The sequence below is a fragment of the Chenopodium quinoa genome, unplaced genomic scaffold (genome assembly GCF_001683475.1).
Source record: "Chenopodium quinoa cultivar QQ74 unplaced genomic scaffold, ASM168347v1, whole genome shotgun sequence".
In the NCBI taxonomy this organism is placed as follows: Eukaryota; Viridiplantae; Streptophyta; class Magnoliopsida; order Caryophyllales; family Amaranthaceae; genus Chenopodium; species Chenopodium quinoa.
Genome location: NW_018742393.1, coordinates 1,367,633 through 1,380,477, shown reverse-complemented (window position 1 = coordinate 1,380,477; position 12,845 = coordinate 1,367,633). Strand labels below are relative to the sequence as shown.

At 39.4% G+C, this 12,845-nt stretch overlaps 1 protein-coding gene across 1 annotated transcript; it reads left to right on the top strand.

Moving 5' to 3' along the window:
• Positions 1 to 4,711: 4,711 nt before the first annotated feature.
• Positions 4,712 to 7,323, top strand: LOC110703120 (F-box/FBD/LRR-repeat protein At1g13570-like). The gene is made up of 4 exons (XM_021880874.1): positions 4,712 to 5,247; positions 5,646 to 6,530; positions 6,622 to 6,768; positions 6,852 to 7,323. Exons 1-4 carry the CDS (start codon positions 5,200 to 5,202, stop codon positions 7,173 to 7,175), a joined length of 1,404 nt encoding a protein of 467 aa, XP_021736566.1. The 5' UTR covers positions 4,712 to 5,199; the 3' UTR covers positions 7,176 to 7,323.
• Positions 7,324 to 12,845: the final 5,522 nt, after the last annotated feature.

Genomic DNA, 12,845 nt, shown 5'->3' with positions numbered 1-12,845 from the left:
ATAACTGAAGCACTTTTAACCCCAACAATCAATATTCTACATACTCCATCAATTAATTTCTGATCAACTAGTACTTCACTGAAATCAGAGCATTCGTAGATCTTAATGGTAACTGCATAATGCCTCTCGAGGTCTTTCTTGGATATGAGGTTGTGTAAAACCCGTTTCGCAATACCTCGAAAATAGACCTCCTTGCGGTGTTGGTTCTTTTCGACTACCAAGTCATTTGCATTAACCCCCGGCATATCTAGACGAATGTAATACCCATTTCTGATTTTCTTGATAGTGTATGCTCCTTTAGGTCCTTGAAGCTGATTAACTTGCAGTGGGTGAAATTCTTTTGATGTGTCTTCAATGCATTAATCAAAGATTTTAGTTAATCAATGCATTAATCAAAGATTTTAGTTAATCAATGCATTAATCAAAGATGTTAGTTAATCAATGCATTAATCAAAGATTTTAGTTAATACGGAGTATGCTTAAGAAACATTTTACTTTCAAGAAATTTGTTAGAGTGTGTAAATCTGTGTAGTATTCTTTACAATTCAATTCTTCAGTTTTGTATTAACAAGATAAAAAGCAAAGAATTACTAAACGCAAAGAAAATGAATTCAAACTAAGTAATCATACCATCGAGTATTATTAAGTCAGCCATTAGTTTTGAGTTTTTGCTTTTCTTCTCCGATAAAATCGCTCTTCCCAACGCACTTTTGTGTTTGTTTTTGCTTTTGATCTTTGTAATTTTAGTTTCTGTTTTTTTCTTTTTATATAGATGAATTGTCAGAAGTAAATATTTATACTGTTTGAGATAGTAGTTTAGTTAGTTACAAAGAAAAATTAACATAAAATATAATGTTTTTTTTGTTTTTTTAATTGAGTCAATGCACGTCTACACACATAGGAAAGAGAGTAAAAGAGGGATAATAAAATATAAATATCAAATGTGAGTAGGGGTAAATTGGACATTTGGTGTGAACAAATGCAAAAGGTGTATGAGAGTGGTGTAATTGATTTGCAACTTCTGTGAAAGGAAGTTAGAGAGATGGAGTGGAAAAAAGTACAATGTAAGTGGATAATTCAAGGGTAAATTAGAAAGTTCAATGAATAAAATTTAAAAAAATGAGGATAATGGTGTTTATGTACTATCCAAAAATAGAAAGAGGCTTAACATTTTTTGAGTCTCTAAAATATGAAAACAAGAATTATAATGTGACTATGTGAGACGGAGGGAGTACTAGTTTAATTAGTTCGCTCTGTGTTCACTGGCCTCACTACATGGCTGTAGGAGTACTAGTTTAGTAAGAAAGTGTAGACGTCAAAGAAAAAAAAGGGGGGAGAGAGGAGTGTGTGTCATTAATTTTTAAATAGAAAAAGTACTCGATTTGGTTAAAAGTTAAACCCATTCGTGTTAACTAATTAATAATTGTACTAATTGGTTGTTGGTGTAATGGTGATTGAGGCTGCACTTGGTAGGGATGACCGCGTGTTCGATCCCTCACAGCAACAATTGGGAGGGGACTGAAACCTAACCACTCAGAACTGAGCCCGAATCCGAATTAGCCCAAAGGGTGAAGTGGGTGGAACAACAAAAACAAAAAACTAATTAATAATTGCTATAATGCGTACATATATCATATACAAAGTAGATAGATTTTATGCAGAGCTGTCAATTCGGGTAAACGGGTCGGGTTTGGGTTGGGTTAGCGTGGGTCAGGTCAATTCGGGTTAATGTCGTAACCTATGCGGGTCGGGTTCGGGTTGGGTCATGGTTGAGTCGGGTCACGTCGGGTCATACATCTTATCGGGTTTGGGTCGGGTTACATTCGGGTCGGGTAAATAATAGGTCGAGTTTAATTCGGGTTTTTAAGGGTTAAAACGAGTTAGGGTCATTCTCGGGTTCGAGTCGGGTTCGGCTCAAGTCAATAATTTGCAGGTTATAATCAGGTCGGGTCATTATCGGGTTCGGTTCAAGCCAATAATTTGCGGGGTATAATCAGGTGGGGTCATTTACAACTCGGGTCATGTTCGGGTTCGGGTACATAGAGTAGTTTTAGCCTTACAAAGTTACGACTTTACGAGTAACTTAGAATATATTTAGCATATATTCTCTAATTATTGTATATATCTTTATTTAGCTAGTCAATATCTACTATAATAAAGATGTATACAATATAATTAGAGAATATATGCTAAATATATTCTAACACTTAGAAATGAGGAAATAGCTATAATTAGTCTATGTAAGGAGTCGTATGTATTGAACTTCTCATAGTAACTCGTTTGCACAAGCACACAACTACACAAATGACACACACAAGATGTCATTAATTTCATTTAATATAATCTTCTTATTTGCGTAGCGAACATCATATTCTTAGTAGAAATAATTTAGAAATGAGTACGTAACTATATAACTATATATTGATATGGTGTCTAAATTGAACTTAAGGTGATTTGAAATCGGGTCAGGTCAATAACAGGTTAGATTGAGTTCGAAATGGGTTAAGAACAATACGAGTTGAATTTGGGTCGAGTCAATAACAAGTCGTATTGATTTCGGGTTGGGTTAGTAACAGACCGGGTTGAATTTTGGGTCAAGTTAATAATAGGTCGGGTTAGTAACAGGTCGGGTTGAATTCGAGTCGGGTTAGTAACTGGTCGGGTTAAATTCGGGTTTAACGGGTTAAAACGGGTTTGGGTCGGGTTCGGTTCAGGTCAATAATTTACGGGTTATATTCAGGTCGGGTCATCTTCGGGTCGGTTCATGTTCGGGTTCGGGTCTCAAATACTCGGGTCTAGGGTTGGGTTCAAGTCGGGTCATATCGGGTTCGGGTCACCATTTTTTCGGGTTCAAACGGGTCAGTTAATAATCGGCTTCGGGTAAATTTTTTCGGTTCGGGTCAGCTTTTGACAACTCTAATTTTATGGAAATCAAATGTACAATTATGGGAATAATTAAAATAAAAATAACATGTGTTATACACATAACTTTATACCGAGTAGTTTAATTTCTTGAACCTTTTCAGGCATATCAGCTGGTAGACTACATTGTACGAAGTACAAATTAACTCATCATAATTCATTACTCTTGTGTTCGTAAGGTGACCTCCAAGGGTCATAAACTTTCCGTATTAGGAATTTTGGATAGTTGATGACAATGAGTCAACTCATTGACAGACACTTCAAGGATTTGATCATGTTGTGGTCCCGAATCCAACTCAATAAGTACGAGTACAAGTATTCAGTACTTCGTACTTTGTAGTTACGAGTAAATGTTAGATAAAGTTCTGACATTTGATGATGTTAGATTGAGTTCAAAAAGGCATGTTGTGGTCCCCTTTTTTTAAAAATAATAAAGTAGAAATTGTTAAACCACGCCCACAAGACCACAATATTATTAATATTATTAAATTTATTTTTTTGGGTTTTTCTATATAGTAATCCTGTTAATTTCACTTTTCTACGTTGTGTTCTAACATATATCACTTTCTACACTGTAATCCTAATATACATTTTGTTTTCATACGGTAACCTTGCCGTTATTCAGCAAATTCCGTTAATGAGGTCCACTCGATTTGCGCGTTGGAAAACCTTCCGTTAAGCGTTTTGGAGCCTATTTCAGCCCTTGTGGGTACAAAATGAGCTCAGACTTGGCAAAAAATTACTTAAATGCCTCGTTTTGCTTATTAAGAAATGTCTCGACTTACGTGTTCACGTTTTAATACGCACAACGTAGTATTTACGGTAGTTCATTTATTTTAGGAAATTGTCCTTAAAAAAAAAAAAGAAAAAAAGGAAACTAGTTACTTCCTCCGTTAATGGTTATTTGCAACAATTGTACCGGTTGCGGAGGCCTAGGCGAAAGTTTTTAAACATGATTATTGAAATATAAGGGGCATATACTTAAGCACTAATCCAAATATAAAAAAAACCCACAATTAATTAAAATCACTAAACAACCAAACCCAGAACCCAGAATCACCACCACCACCGCCGAACCCACCGTAAACCACCACCACGTAAAACACCACCACCACCGAACCCACTGAAAACCCAGGCACCCACTGGAAACCACCACCAAACCCACTGAAAACTACCGTAAACCACCACCACCACCACCGAACCCACTGAAACTCCAGGCACCCACTGGAAACCACCACCAAACCCACTAAAACCCAATGAAAACAACCACCAAAATCCACTGACAACAACCACCAAAACCCCAAAAGCCCCAATTAAACCACCACGACCACGAATTGATGAATTAATTACAATTAAACCACCACCACCACGAAACCGAACACCACGCCACCCACTACCCTACGCAACCCAACACCACGCCACCGACCACCCTCAGAATCAACCACCACAAAACCTAGACCTAAACCCAGACCCACAATCACCGACACCTAGATCCACCCTCGAAACCCACAAAACCTAGATGAAGGAGGAGTGAGATTTTGATGATGAAGGAGGAGATCTAGACCACCACACGCCACCCAGAACCCACGAACCACCATCCACGCCACCCACGAACCCACCGAAAGAAGATGATGAGAGATGATGATGACGATGAACTGAGAAGATGATGGTGATGAGAGATGATGATGACGATGAACTGAGAAGATGATGGTAATGAGAGATGATGACGATGAACTGGAAGATCGAATTGGAAGAAGATGAGAGATGAAGATGGAGGAGAGAGATGAAATCTGCCAAGATATCTGATTTGTTTGGAGGAAAAGCTTAGATAATTAAGTTCGATTAGGGTTGTAGATATGTGTAGTATTATGTGCTAATAATTTTTAAGTGAGGGTATTTTGGTCATTTTGACAGAAAATGTTACTAAATTAGGAAAGAAATAAGTTTGTTGCAATTAATAGTTAGCAACCGTTTTTTATAAATGTTGCAGATAACCGTTAACGCAGGTAGTATATGATTTACCCCGTAATAAACTAGTCATAGGTTTGGTTTCCTAGTAATCGTACAAGTAGTATTTATCTTGTTATTATATTAGTTTCCTGATGTTTTCGCTATTTAATCAAGTTCAATGGACATAAATTCCAAGTAACCTTCAAAAGTACATAAGATTAAAACTAAAATATAGGGGTTTCCATCAGATTTGAAGTCGAGGAATTTCTTTTTGATTTCAGCATTAATTTATTGGTCCGGATCGAAGTTTGTATAAAATCTAAAGGCATGGCCAACTCAAGTGTTCTGGGTCATCCTCTACTTCGTAATTTAAAGGTCAGTTTAGCTTTTATTGGTGTTTTTTAACAACAAAATTGATAGTATTATGGTCACAATTTTGTGCTTTGAATCTAATTTATCGTATTATGGTTTTATTTTTGTGCTTTGTTAGAAACAAAATCGAGGGTTGCCCCAAAAAAAATCGAGGGTTATGGTTAATTTTGATGCTTTGCAATGTATTCCAATTTAGGGTAACAGTTGTGTGCTTTGCAAATTACAATACGATTGATGGTATTATGGTTATAGTTTAATACTTTGCAACAAACAAATGATAGTATTATGATTAAAGTTTTGTTCTTTGCAACAAACAAAACTGATAGTATTATGATTAAATTTTTGTGCTTTGCAACATGATTTATGTTTTTTTTTTTTTCAATTGTGTTTGGAAAATTCAGCGATTCAAAAAAATTGAAGAGAAAGACCGGATTAGTGATTTGCCAGATGAACTCCTGTCAAATATTGTGGCAAGATTAACATTGAAGGAAGCAATAACTACTAGCATCCTTTCAAAGAGATGGGCTGATGTATGGGTATCATACCCTATTCTTGACTTTGGATTTCTTAAGAAAACCTATTATACTGAAGTACTTGTGCATAGAGTCAACAAAGTTTTGGAGAAATTTAATGGTGGAAAGTTGCATAAATTCAGGATTGTGCACCCAATGTCTGAGAGATTTAAGTCTCATATTGATGAATGGATTTCCTTTGCAACTCGAAATCGTGTTTCTGAGCTTGAACTCGACTTCGGTGGTTGGCCTAGACATGAAGGTTTTGACAATTATCATGTTCCTCTCCATGTGTTTGCACGAGAAGAGATGATGTTATTAAATCGTTCCTCTCCCAATGTTAGAAGCTTTGTGTCTTTAAGAGATCTCCGACTTAGGTCTGTAAACCTTTCAGACCAAGTATTTGACATAATTTTATACAATTGTTCCTCTCTAGAAAATTTTCATTTGACGCATAATTGTGGGCTAGTTAATGCTAAGAATACAGCTCCTCACCTAAAGCTGAAATCACTGAAGCTGCAGGGTTGTTATGACTTAAATAAATTGGAACTTTTGGCCCCAAATCTTGTGTCATTCATGTATGAAGGAGGTTATAAGGTAAGATTATGTATTAAGGATGCTCCACAGCTTGCATCCCTGTGCCTATCAGTTGAAACTGGTTTAAAATCAGATATGCACCCGATATTTCCTAGAGGAAAAAACTTTATTTTCAACCAGTTCTCCTCTTATCTCCCTAAGCTGGAATCTATGGTTGTCTCAGTTGCTCTTTTTGAGGTAAGCAGAAGCAAATTCATTGAGCGTACTGATTTTTCTTATCTTTTGGCTACTTATGCTTACATGATGGATGGGTCTGTCATCTGTGCAGGATATGAGTAATTTTATGGAACTTTGTGTGTTTAGCAATCTAAAAACTCTGGCGTTGGATGCAAATTCATCTTCAATACGACTATGTTGCCAAGTAGCGGCTTTTATAATCAGTGCAGCCCCATACTTGGAGCTACTTGAGCTACATGTAAGTATTTCTTTCACATGTCAATCTGAATTCCCCTATTCCTGGTCCTAATTGATTTTATTTTTTCTTTGCGTGGCTTGTAGCTTTCACCAACAAGAGCTTCTCTCAAGGAAATGGAAGCACTAGAATTGCCGTCTATGTCTCCACATAAGAACCTTAAAGAGGTCAAGTTGTCTGGCTTTAGAGCCGATGTATATACCATAGACTTTCTTGCCTATCTTGTTGAATGCACCGATTCTCTCCAGAAGATTAATCTCAGTGCATATGCTACTGATAGGTCTGGAGATGAGTTGTTTGTGCAAAACCGTTTAAAATGGAGGGCAGATGAGGCTGAAAATTGCAAGATATGTGTGCAGGAACTCAGGAAAATATTGTATACAAATGTCCAGCTGATATTTCATGATTAGTAGTGGCTGAATTGTCCACTTATTTTTTTTTATTATTTAACTAAAATATAAAAATACTGTAAATTTAGCATTTATTTGTGTTTTCTGCTTATAGAATTATGTAATCAGCCAGTGCCAAAATTGTTTCAATAATTACCCTTTTATATTATGGAGTTATATGCCATTTTCAAAATTATTTATCAGTTGAAAAGCATTCTGAAGTTTGAACTGAACTTTTAGATAAAGACACAAGGACAACATAATATAATTAGCAAAACACCCTTCTTATGTCCGAAATTATATCAAGGATGCAGAATGAGTTAACTAATTCTATCAGTTAAAACTTGTTTAGAATCAGATATGCATGCAATATTTCCTAGAGGAGAAAACATTTTTTGAACCAGTTCTCTCCTCTTATCTCCTTAAGTTGGGAGTCTGTACTTGTCACGGTTACTCTCTTTAAGGTAAGCAGAAGCAAATTGATTTTGGCTTCTGAATTTTCTCATCTCTTTATCACATATCTTATGGATGGGTCTGTCATTTTTGCAGGATATGAGTAATCTTATTACTCAACTGTGTATTCAGAAATCTACAAAAATCTGGTGTTGGATGGATTTCTTGCATCTTCAATACGACGACTGTGCTGCCAAGTAGCTGCTTTTATAATCACTACTTGGAGGTACTTGAGCTATATGCAAGTATTTATTTCACATTTCAATCTGACCCCTAATCCTGCATTCGGTTTGCATGTGAATGCTGAATGGTATTCTCTTGACTTGATTAGTAGTAAGTGTAGTGGTTTAACAATGAACTATGCACTGGAATTGCCTTCCATGTCTATGCTGAAATTTCCAGGTATTGTGTGCTGCAATTCAAGACAGTTTTGCACCATAAATTATGTGCTAACATAAAAGGCTGTGACCAATTACCTTAATTTTCCAGCTTGAAACATTCATTTTAGACGTTATTATTCTTATTATACTAGATTATATTCGTATTTGCTACCTTTAAACATTAACTTCCACTAGTTTCACATAGAGTAAAACGATTATATATTCGTTATAATGAGTTTTGACAATAATTTTTTTTTTTTTTTATTTTTTATAATTATGTCATGAATATAGGCCAAATCAATTCAAGCATTTGGGGTAAACTAAAAAACATAGATAATGCATATTCGGCCTAAGTAGGGGGTGCTAATCGAGTGAGTCGATCACGAGTTGAAGGGTGCTCGACTCAACTCGAATTTTTTTTACATGGGCTCAACTCGTGTTCGCTACTCGCTAAGCACATTAGTACTCGTATCGTCTAGTAGCTCGCGATATGCTCATTAAGGTTTTGGTCAATGTAAAATTATATCTATGCCTTTGTTTTTCCCACTTTATATAAGTTTTCTTTTTATTTATCTATTATTAGAACTTTACTCATTAATTTTTTGATGATATAAATAAACTCTTATTAAGTGTCAAATTTTTTTAATCATGAAAACCGTGTTTAAATTTTATATTTCTAAAATATATTATCAAGTTGCTCACGAGCCTATCGAGTCGAGTCAGAGCTTGCCTTTAAATTCATGCTCGTTAACGTCTTGAGTCGAGCTGAACATGAGTCAGCCAACTGAAGTCAAATTTTGACCGAGTTAAGTTCGAGTTGCTCGCGAGCTACTCAACTCAATTAGCACCCCTAGGCCTAGCCGAAAATCCAAAAAATAAGGTCTGACCATCTAGATTCGAGTAAGCCAAATTTGAAATTTCACCCGTATAACGTATCAACATCCTAATTTCTCATAACCGTTACTCTTTTTTTTTTTTTTTTTTTTTTTCAAAAAAAGGGAACTCAAAACCGCTAATTCATGTTGAGAAACACTATAAGGGTGTGTTTGGTTGGGGGTCTTCAAGAAAGGAAAAGGTAATCAACTACCTTGAATCCTTTTGATGCTGTTTGTTTGACAAAATCAATCATTCCCTTTACCCCTCTCATTCCCCAACTTTCCTCTACTCTCATTCCCCACCTAATGGAATCTAAAAAGCACGAATGAAGCTGCCTGTTCTTATAAAAAAACAGGCGGCATTCGGCCACTGTTCCAATTTAACTACACCCTAGCAAAAGTTGATTACAAATTTCCAGATTGGCGCCTGTTTTATACAAGCACCAAACAGACGGACAATTTAAAATCAATAAAATAAACTAAGTACCAACTTAGTATATTGCGATTCAATATATGGCCGAGAGCCGAGTAATGCAAGGTTTTTGCCTAATTACTGGCCGAGAGCCGAGTGATGCTGATGTTCGCCTGGTTCTTGGCCGACTGGACACCTGGTTTGGGGCAATCACCATAGTGATTGATTGACCCAGAATTAGTCATACTTTTAAGTATAAAAAATTCTAAGTCAATCAAACTCACCTTTGAAAACCAGGCGCCAGTCACCCAGGGGCAAGAACAGTCGGTATATTAAACATTCATGAAGAAGCTATATACCCTTAGCAAAAAATTTCACACTTAAAAAATTCAGAGAAAATCCGGCAAAACTGCCGGATGCTTGATATTAACAGTCGGCCTTATGGCCGACAGAAGTGCTGGAATAAATATTGTTGATAAACCCCGACCCTTTGGTCGGTTAAAGATACAAAACATGCGGCACGCAGGCCGAAGAGAGTTGACAAAAACATTCAAATTTAAGCAGTTGGAGGGCGTTCATTGTTCGCAGCCGCCTGGTTTGGTTCTGGCACCGGCGCCTGCTCTTTCTCATTGTTCCCCTCCTCCTGCTGCGGCTCTGCCCCGCCATTCGCCTCTTCCTCGTCCGAATCCTCGAAAGTGGGGTCGGACGTCTCATCCTAGGCACCCCCTTCGCCGTCCGCCTGCCCCATGATCTGGTTGTTGTATTAATCAGAACAGACGGCGAACTGACTCTCCCATTTATCATAGCCGGATTCAGGAAAGAGGGCCGCCCAGGACATCTTCATAATGGCACTGCAGTCGTCCATCATGTCTTGAACCAGGGCCACTTTCTCTTCCTCGGCCTTCTCGTTAAGCTTTTGGGTGAGGTCTGCCTCTTGAGTCTGCAGGCGGCCCCTTAGCTTTTGAACCCGAGCGCGGAGTCCCTCGGCCTCTTGGTCCGCCTCCTTTAAAGGCGCCATCTCAGCTTTGAGGTCCTTATCAGACTTCTCCAGCTCCAAGATCATCTTCTTGGCCGCCTCCAAGTCCTTCTTGACCTGCAAAGGGGCTGACGCCTGGTAATACAGAATGTCAGTTGTCAGGATCTCATTTTGAGCTATTTGAAACATAGCTTTATCAGAATCAGAGACGGCCATGGCTTTCGCAGCCTTTACCTCTTTGTTCTTCTCATTGATGGGTTTGCGGAGACCATACACTCGCAGCATAGACTGTAGTCGGCCAAAAAATAATCGTTAGTAAAACAGGCTACCAGATAAATATTTAAACAAAAGAAGAAAGGAATTTTTGCCAAGTATACCTCGGTAAGGAGAGCCAGGATGGCTTCGAGGTTAAGGGTGCCGACTCCCTTAACAATCTTCCTGTCCTCAACAGGGATAACCTTCAACATAGACTTGGCCATTTGAACCAAGTCCGGCTCTTCAGAGGCGCCTGCAAAAATAAACCTTGGTTAGCGAAACGCAACAAAGGGAAAACTAGCCGCTTGATTTCTAAAAAGGCGGCCACGTGATGAAAGTCAGGGAAATTGAAGAGTTATACCTCTCGCCGCCTCTTTCTCCCTAGGAGGACGACTGCTCCCAGGGGTAGTCGGGGTCCTTCCCCCACTTTGGGGGGTCCTCCCTTGCCTCTCGGCAGCAGGTCGCATGGCATTGCCAGGAGTCAAAACATCACCAGCCGCCTAATTCCTGATTTTTGGATCCGACTGGGATGAGGAGGAGGGTCTGGCAACGTTGCCCTGCAACACATCATTTAAACTATTAGCCACAAACAGGCGACAGACATTAAAGGGTTGTGTTGAATTAATAAGAAACTCACCCTAGGCGCCTGTTTGGTAGGCGACTCTTCAGCAGACCGCTTGCTCAGAATGGCTGCGCGGATAAGGGCGACTGCTTTCTTGGATGTCGAGATCTTTTCCATAGCTTTATCTGCAAAAGATGAACAAAAATGTTCAGGACACGGAATCAGCCTAAGTCTACTAAGACACTTAAAACAAGCGGTCCGCTACCTCTCGGCATCTCCTCGCTTAGGCCACAGGCAGCCAGGTATGTCCCATCGTATAACCATTTATACTTTGGGATGTAGTATTTTGGGATGAACTCCCTCAACCCAGTCTCTGGGTTCGCCTGTATAAAGTCCTTGAAGAGCCCTCGATCAAGGATCTCTTCTTTGGCCTTTCGAGGAACAGGCGGCAGGTCAGAGCTGCCTGTTAAGTAAGGTGGATCTCTGTTCCACCTATTAAATTTCTTATTCTTGACCTTGTCAGGGCAGGAGACTATGTAGAAGGTGTTCCTCCAATCCTTCCACTTGTTCTCCTTCCCCATTGTCATCATATGCCTTTGTGGCTGGAGATCTGGTACCAGCCGGTACCGCTTGTCTTTGGGGTCCGGCTCAAATAGTTCATATGAGAGAACGCCTCAAAGCTTGGGTCCACCTCATACATCTCGCAGGCGGCCACATAGCCCAGGATGTTGAACCATGAATTTAAGCCTAACTACCAGAGACTAGCTGGTACCCGTCCAAAATCCTCTCTACAGCCGGATGTAGAGGAAATCTTAAACCAGCTTTGATAGCCGCCTCATAGCAGCCAAAGCACTCGTCCCCATAGCTGGACCTTTCTGGCCAGACTACCGTATCCTCAGCATTCAGCACTGTGTCATGGCCCATTATATGTTCAGCCCTGAAGCTCCCAATCCTCTCAGACATGGCCTTGCGACTGCCTTTGGGAACATGGCAGAAATAGGCGGTATACATCTCCCTTTATGAAGCAGCCGGCTCTGCTCACCCTTCCCCTTTCTCAACTGCATGGCTTTCTCTCGCATCATGTAGCCGAGAGTGCCTTTCCTCGGAGTCGTCAGAATGCCGACTGGAGGTGTTGGGCTTAGAGTCATCGCTCGAGCTCTCGGGCAAGGCAGCCGCCTGCCCGGATAAGTAAATGATTATAGGCTCATTCTGTACCTCCTCCCTTGATTCTACTAAGATGGAATCACTTGGGATGCTAGGGGCGCCTGGTGGCACATCCGAGAAATCGCTCCGGGGTACATAGAATGAGGAGCCGTCTGAATTTGTTACTCTTGTAGTTCTTTTAACTCTGGCCATGGTGTCCTGCACAGACACATAGACATTCGCACTCCTAGTTCGCAAATGGTGGTCCAGCAAGGGGCAGTCGGCACTCCTAATTCTAGATTCAGCCATCCCCGGTGACCGGCTGATCGCTAACCTAGGTCGTGCCGTGTGCTTTGGGGCTACCATTTTCAGAAAAAAGAAAAACAAAGAAAAAAGTACAAGGGAACAGGCGGTTACCTTTGAAATGAATTCTAAGCTTGTGAAAGTCTGGGTGACTAAAGATGTTGGCGGTCTGCAAAACAGGCGGTCTGTAAAACAGTCGGCAGTCGTCCAAAATGTTAGAGCAAGCGTCGTTTTTTCTGTCTGAAAAGTTTCTGGATTTTTCCAATGATTTGGACATCCTCTATTTATAGTGGGGTGAATTCCAAGAGACAATAATAAAAAAAAAACGGTAA

Excerpts from the sequence above, each read along its gene's own strand:
- LOC110703120 (XM_021880874.1), top strand. The coding sequence starts at position 5,200 with ATGGCCAACTCAAGTGTTCTGGGTCATCCTCTACTTCGTAATTTAAAG. Across the intron at positions 5,248-5,645 it reads CTCTACTTCGTAATTTAAAG|CGATTCAAAAAAATTGAAGA; the intron begins GTCAGTTTAGCT and ends TGGAAAATTCAG. Across the intron at positions 6,769-6,851 it reads TGGAGCTACTTGAGCTACAT|CTTTCACCAACAAGAGCTTC; the intron begins GTAAGTATTTCT and ends CGTGGCTTGTAG.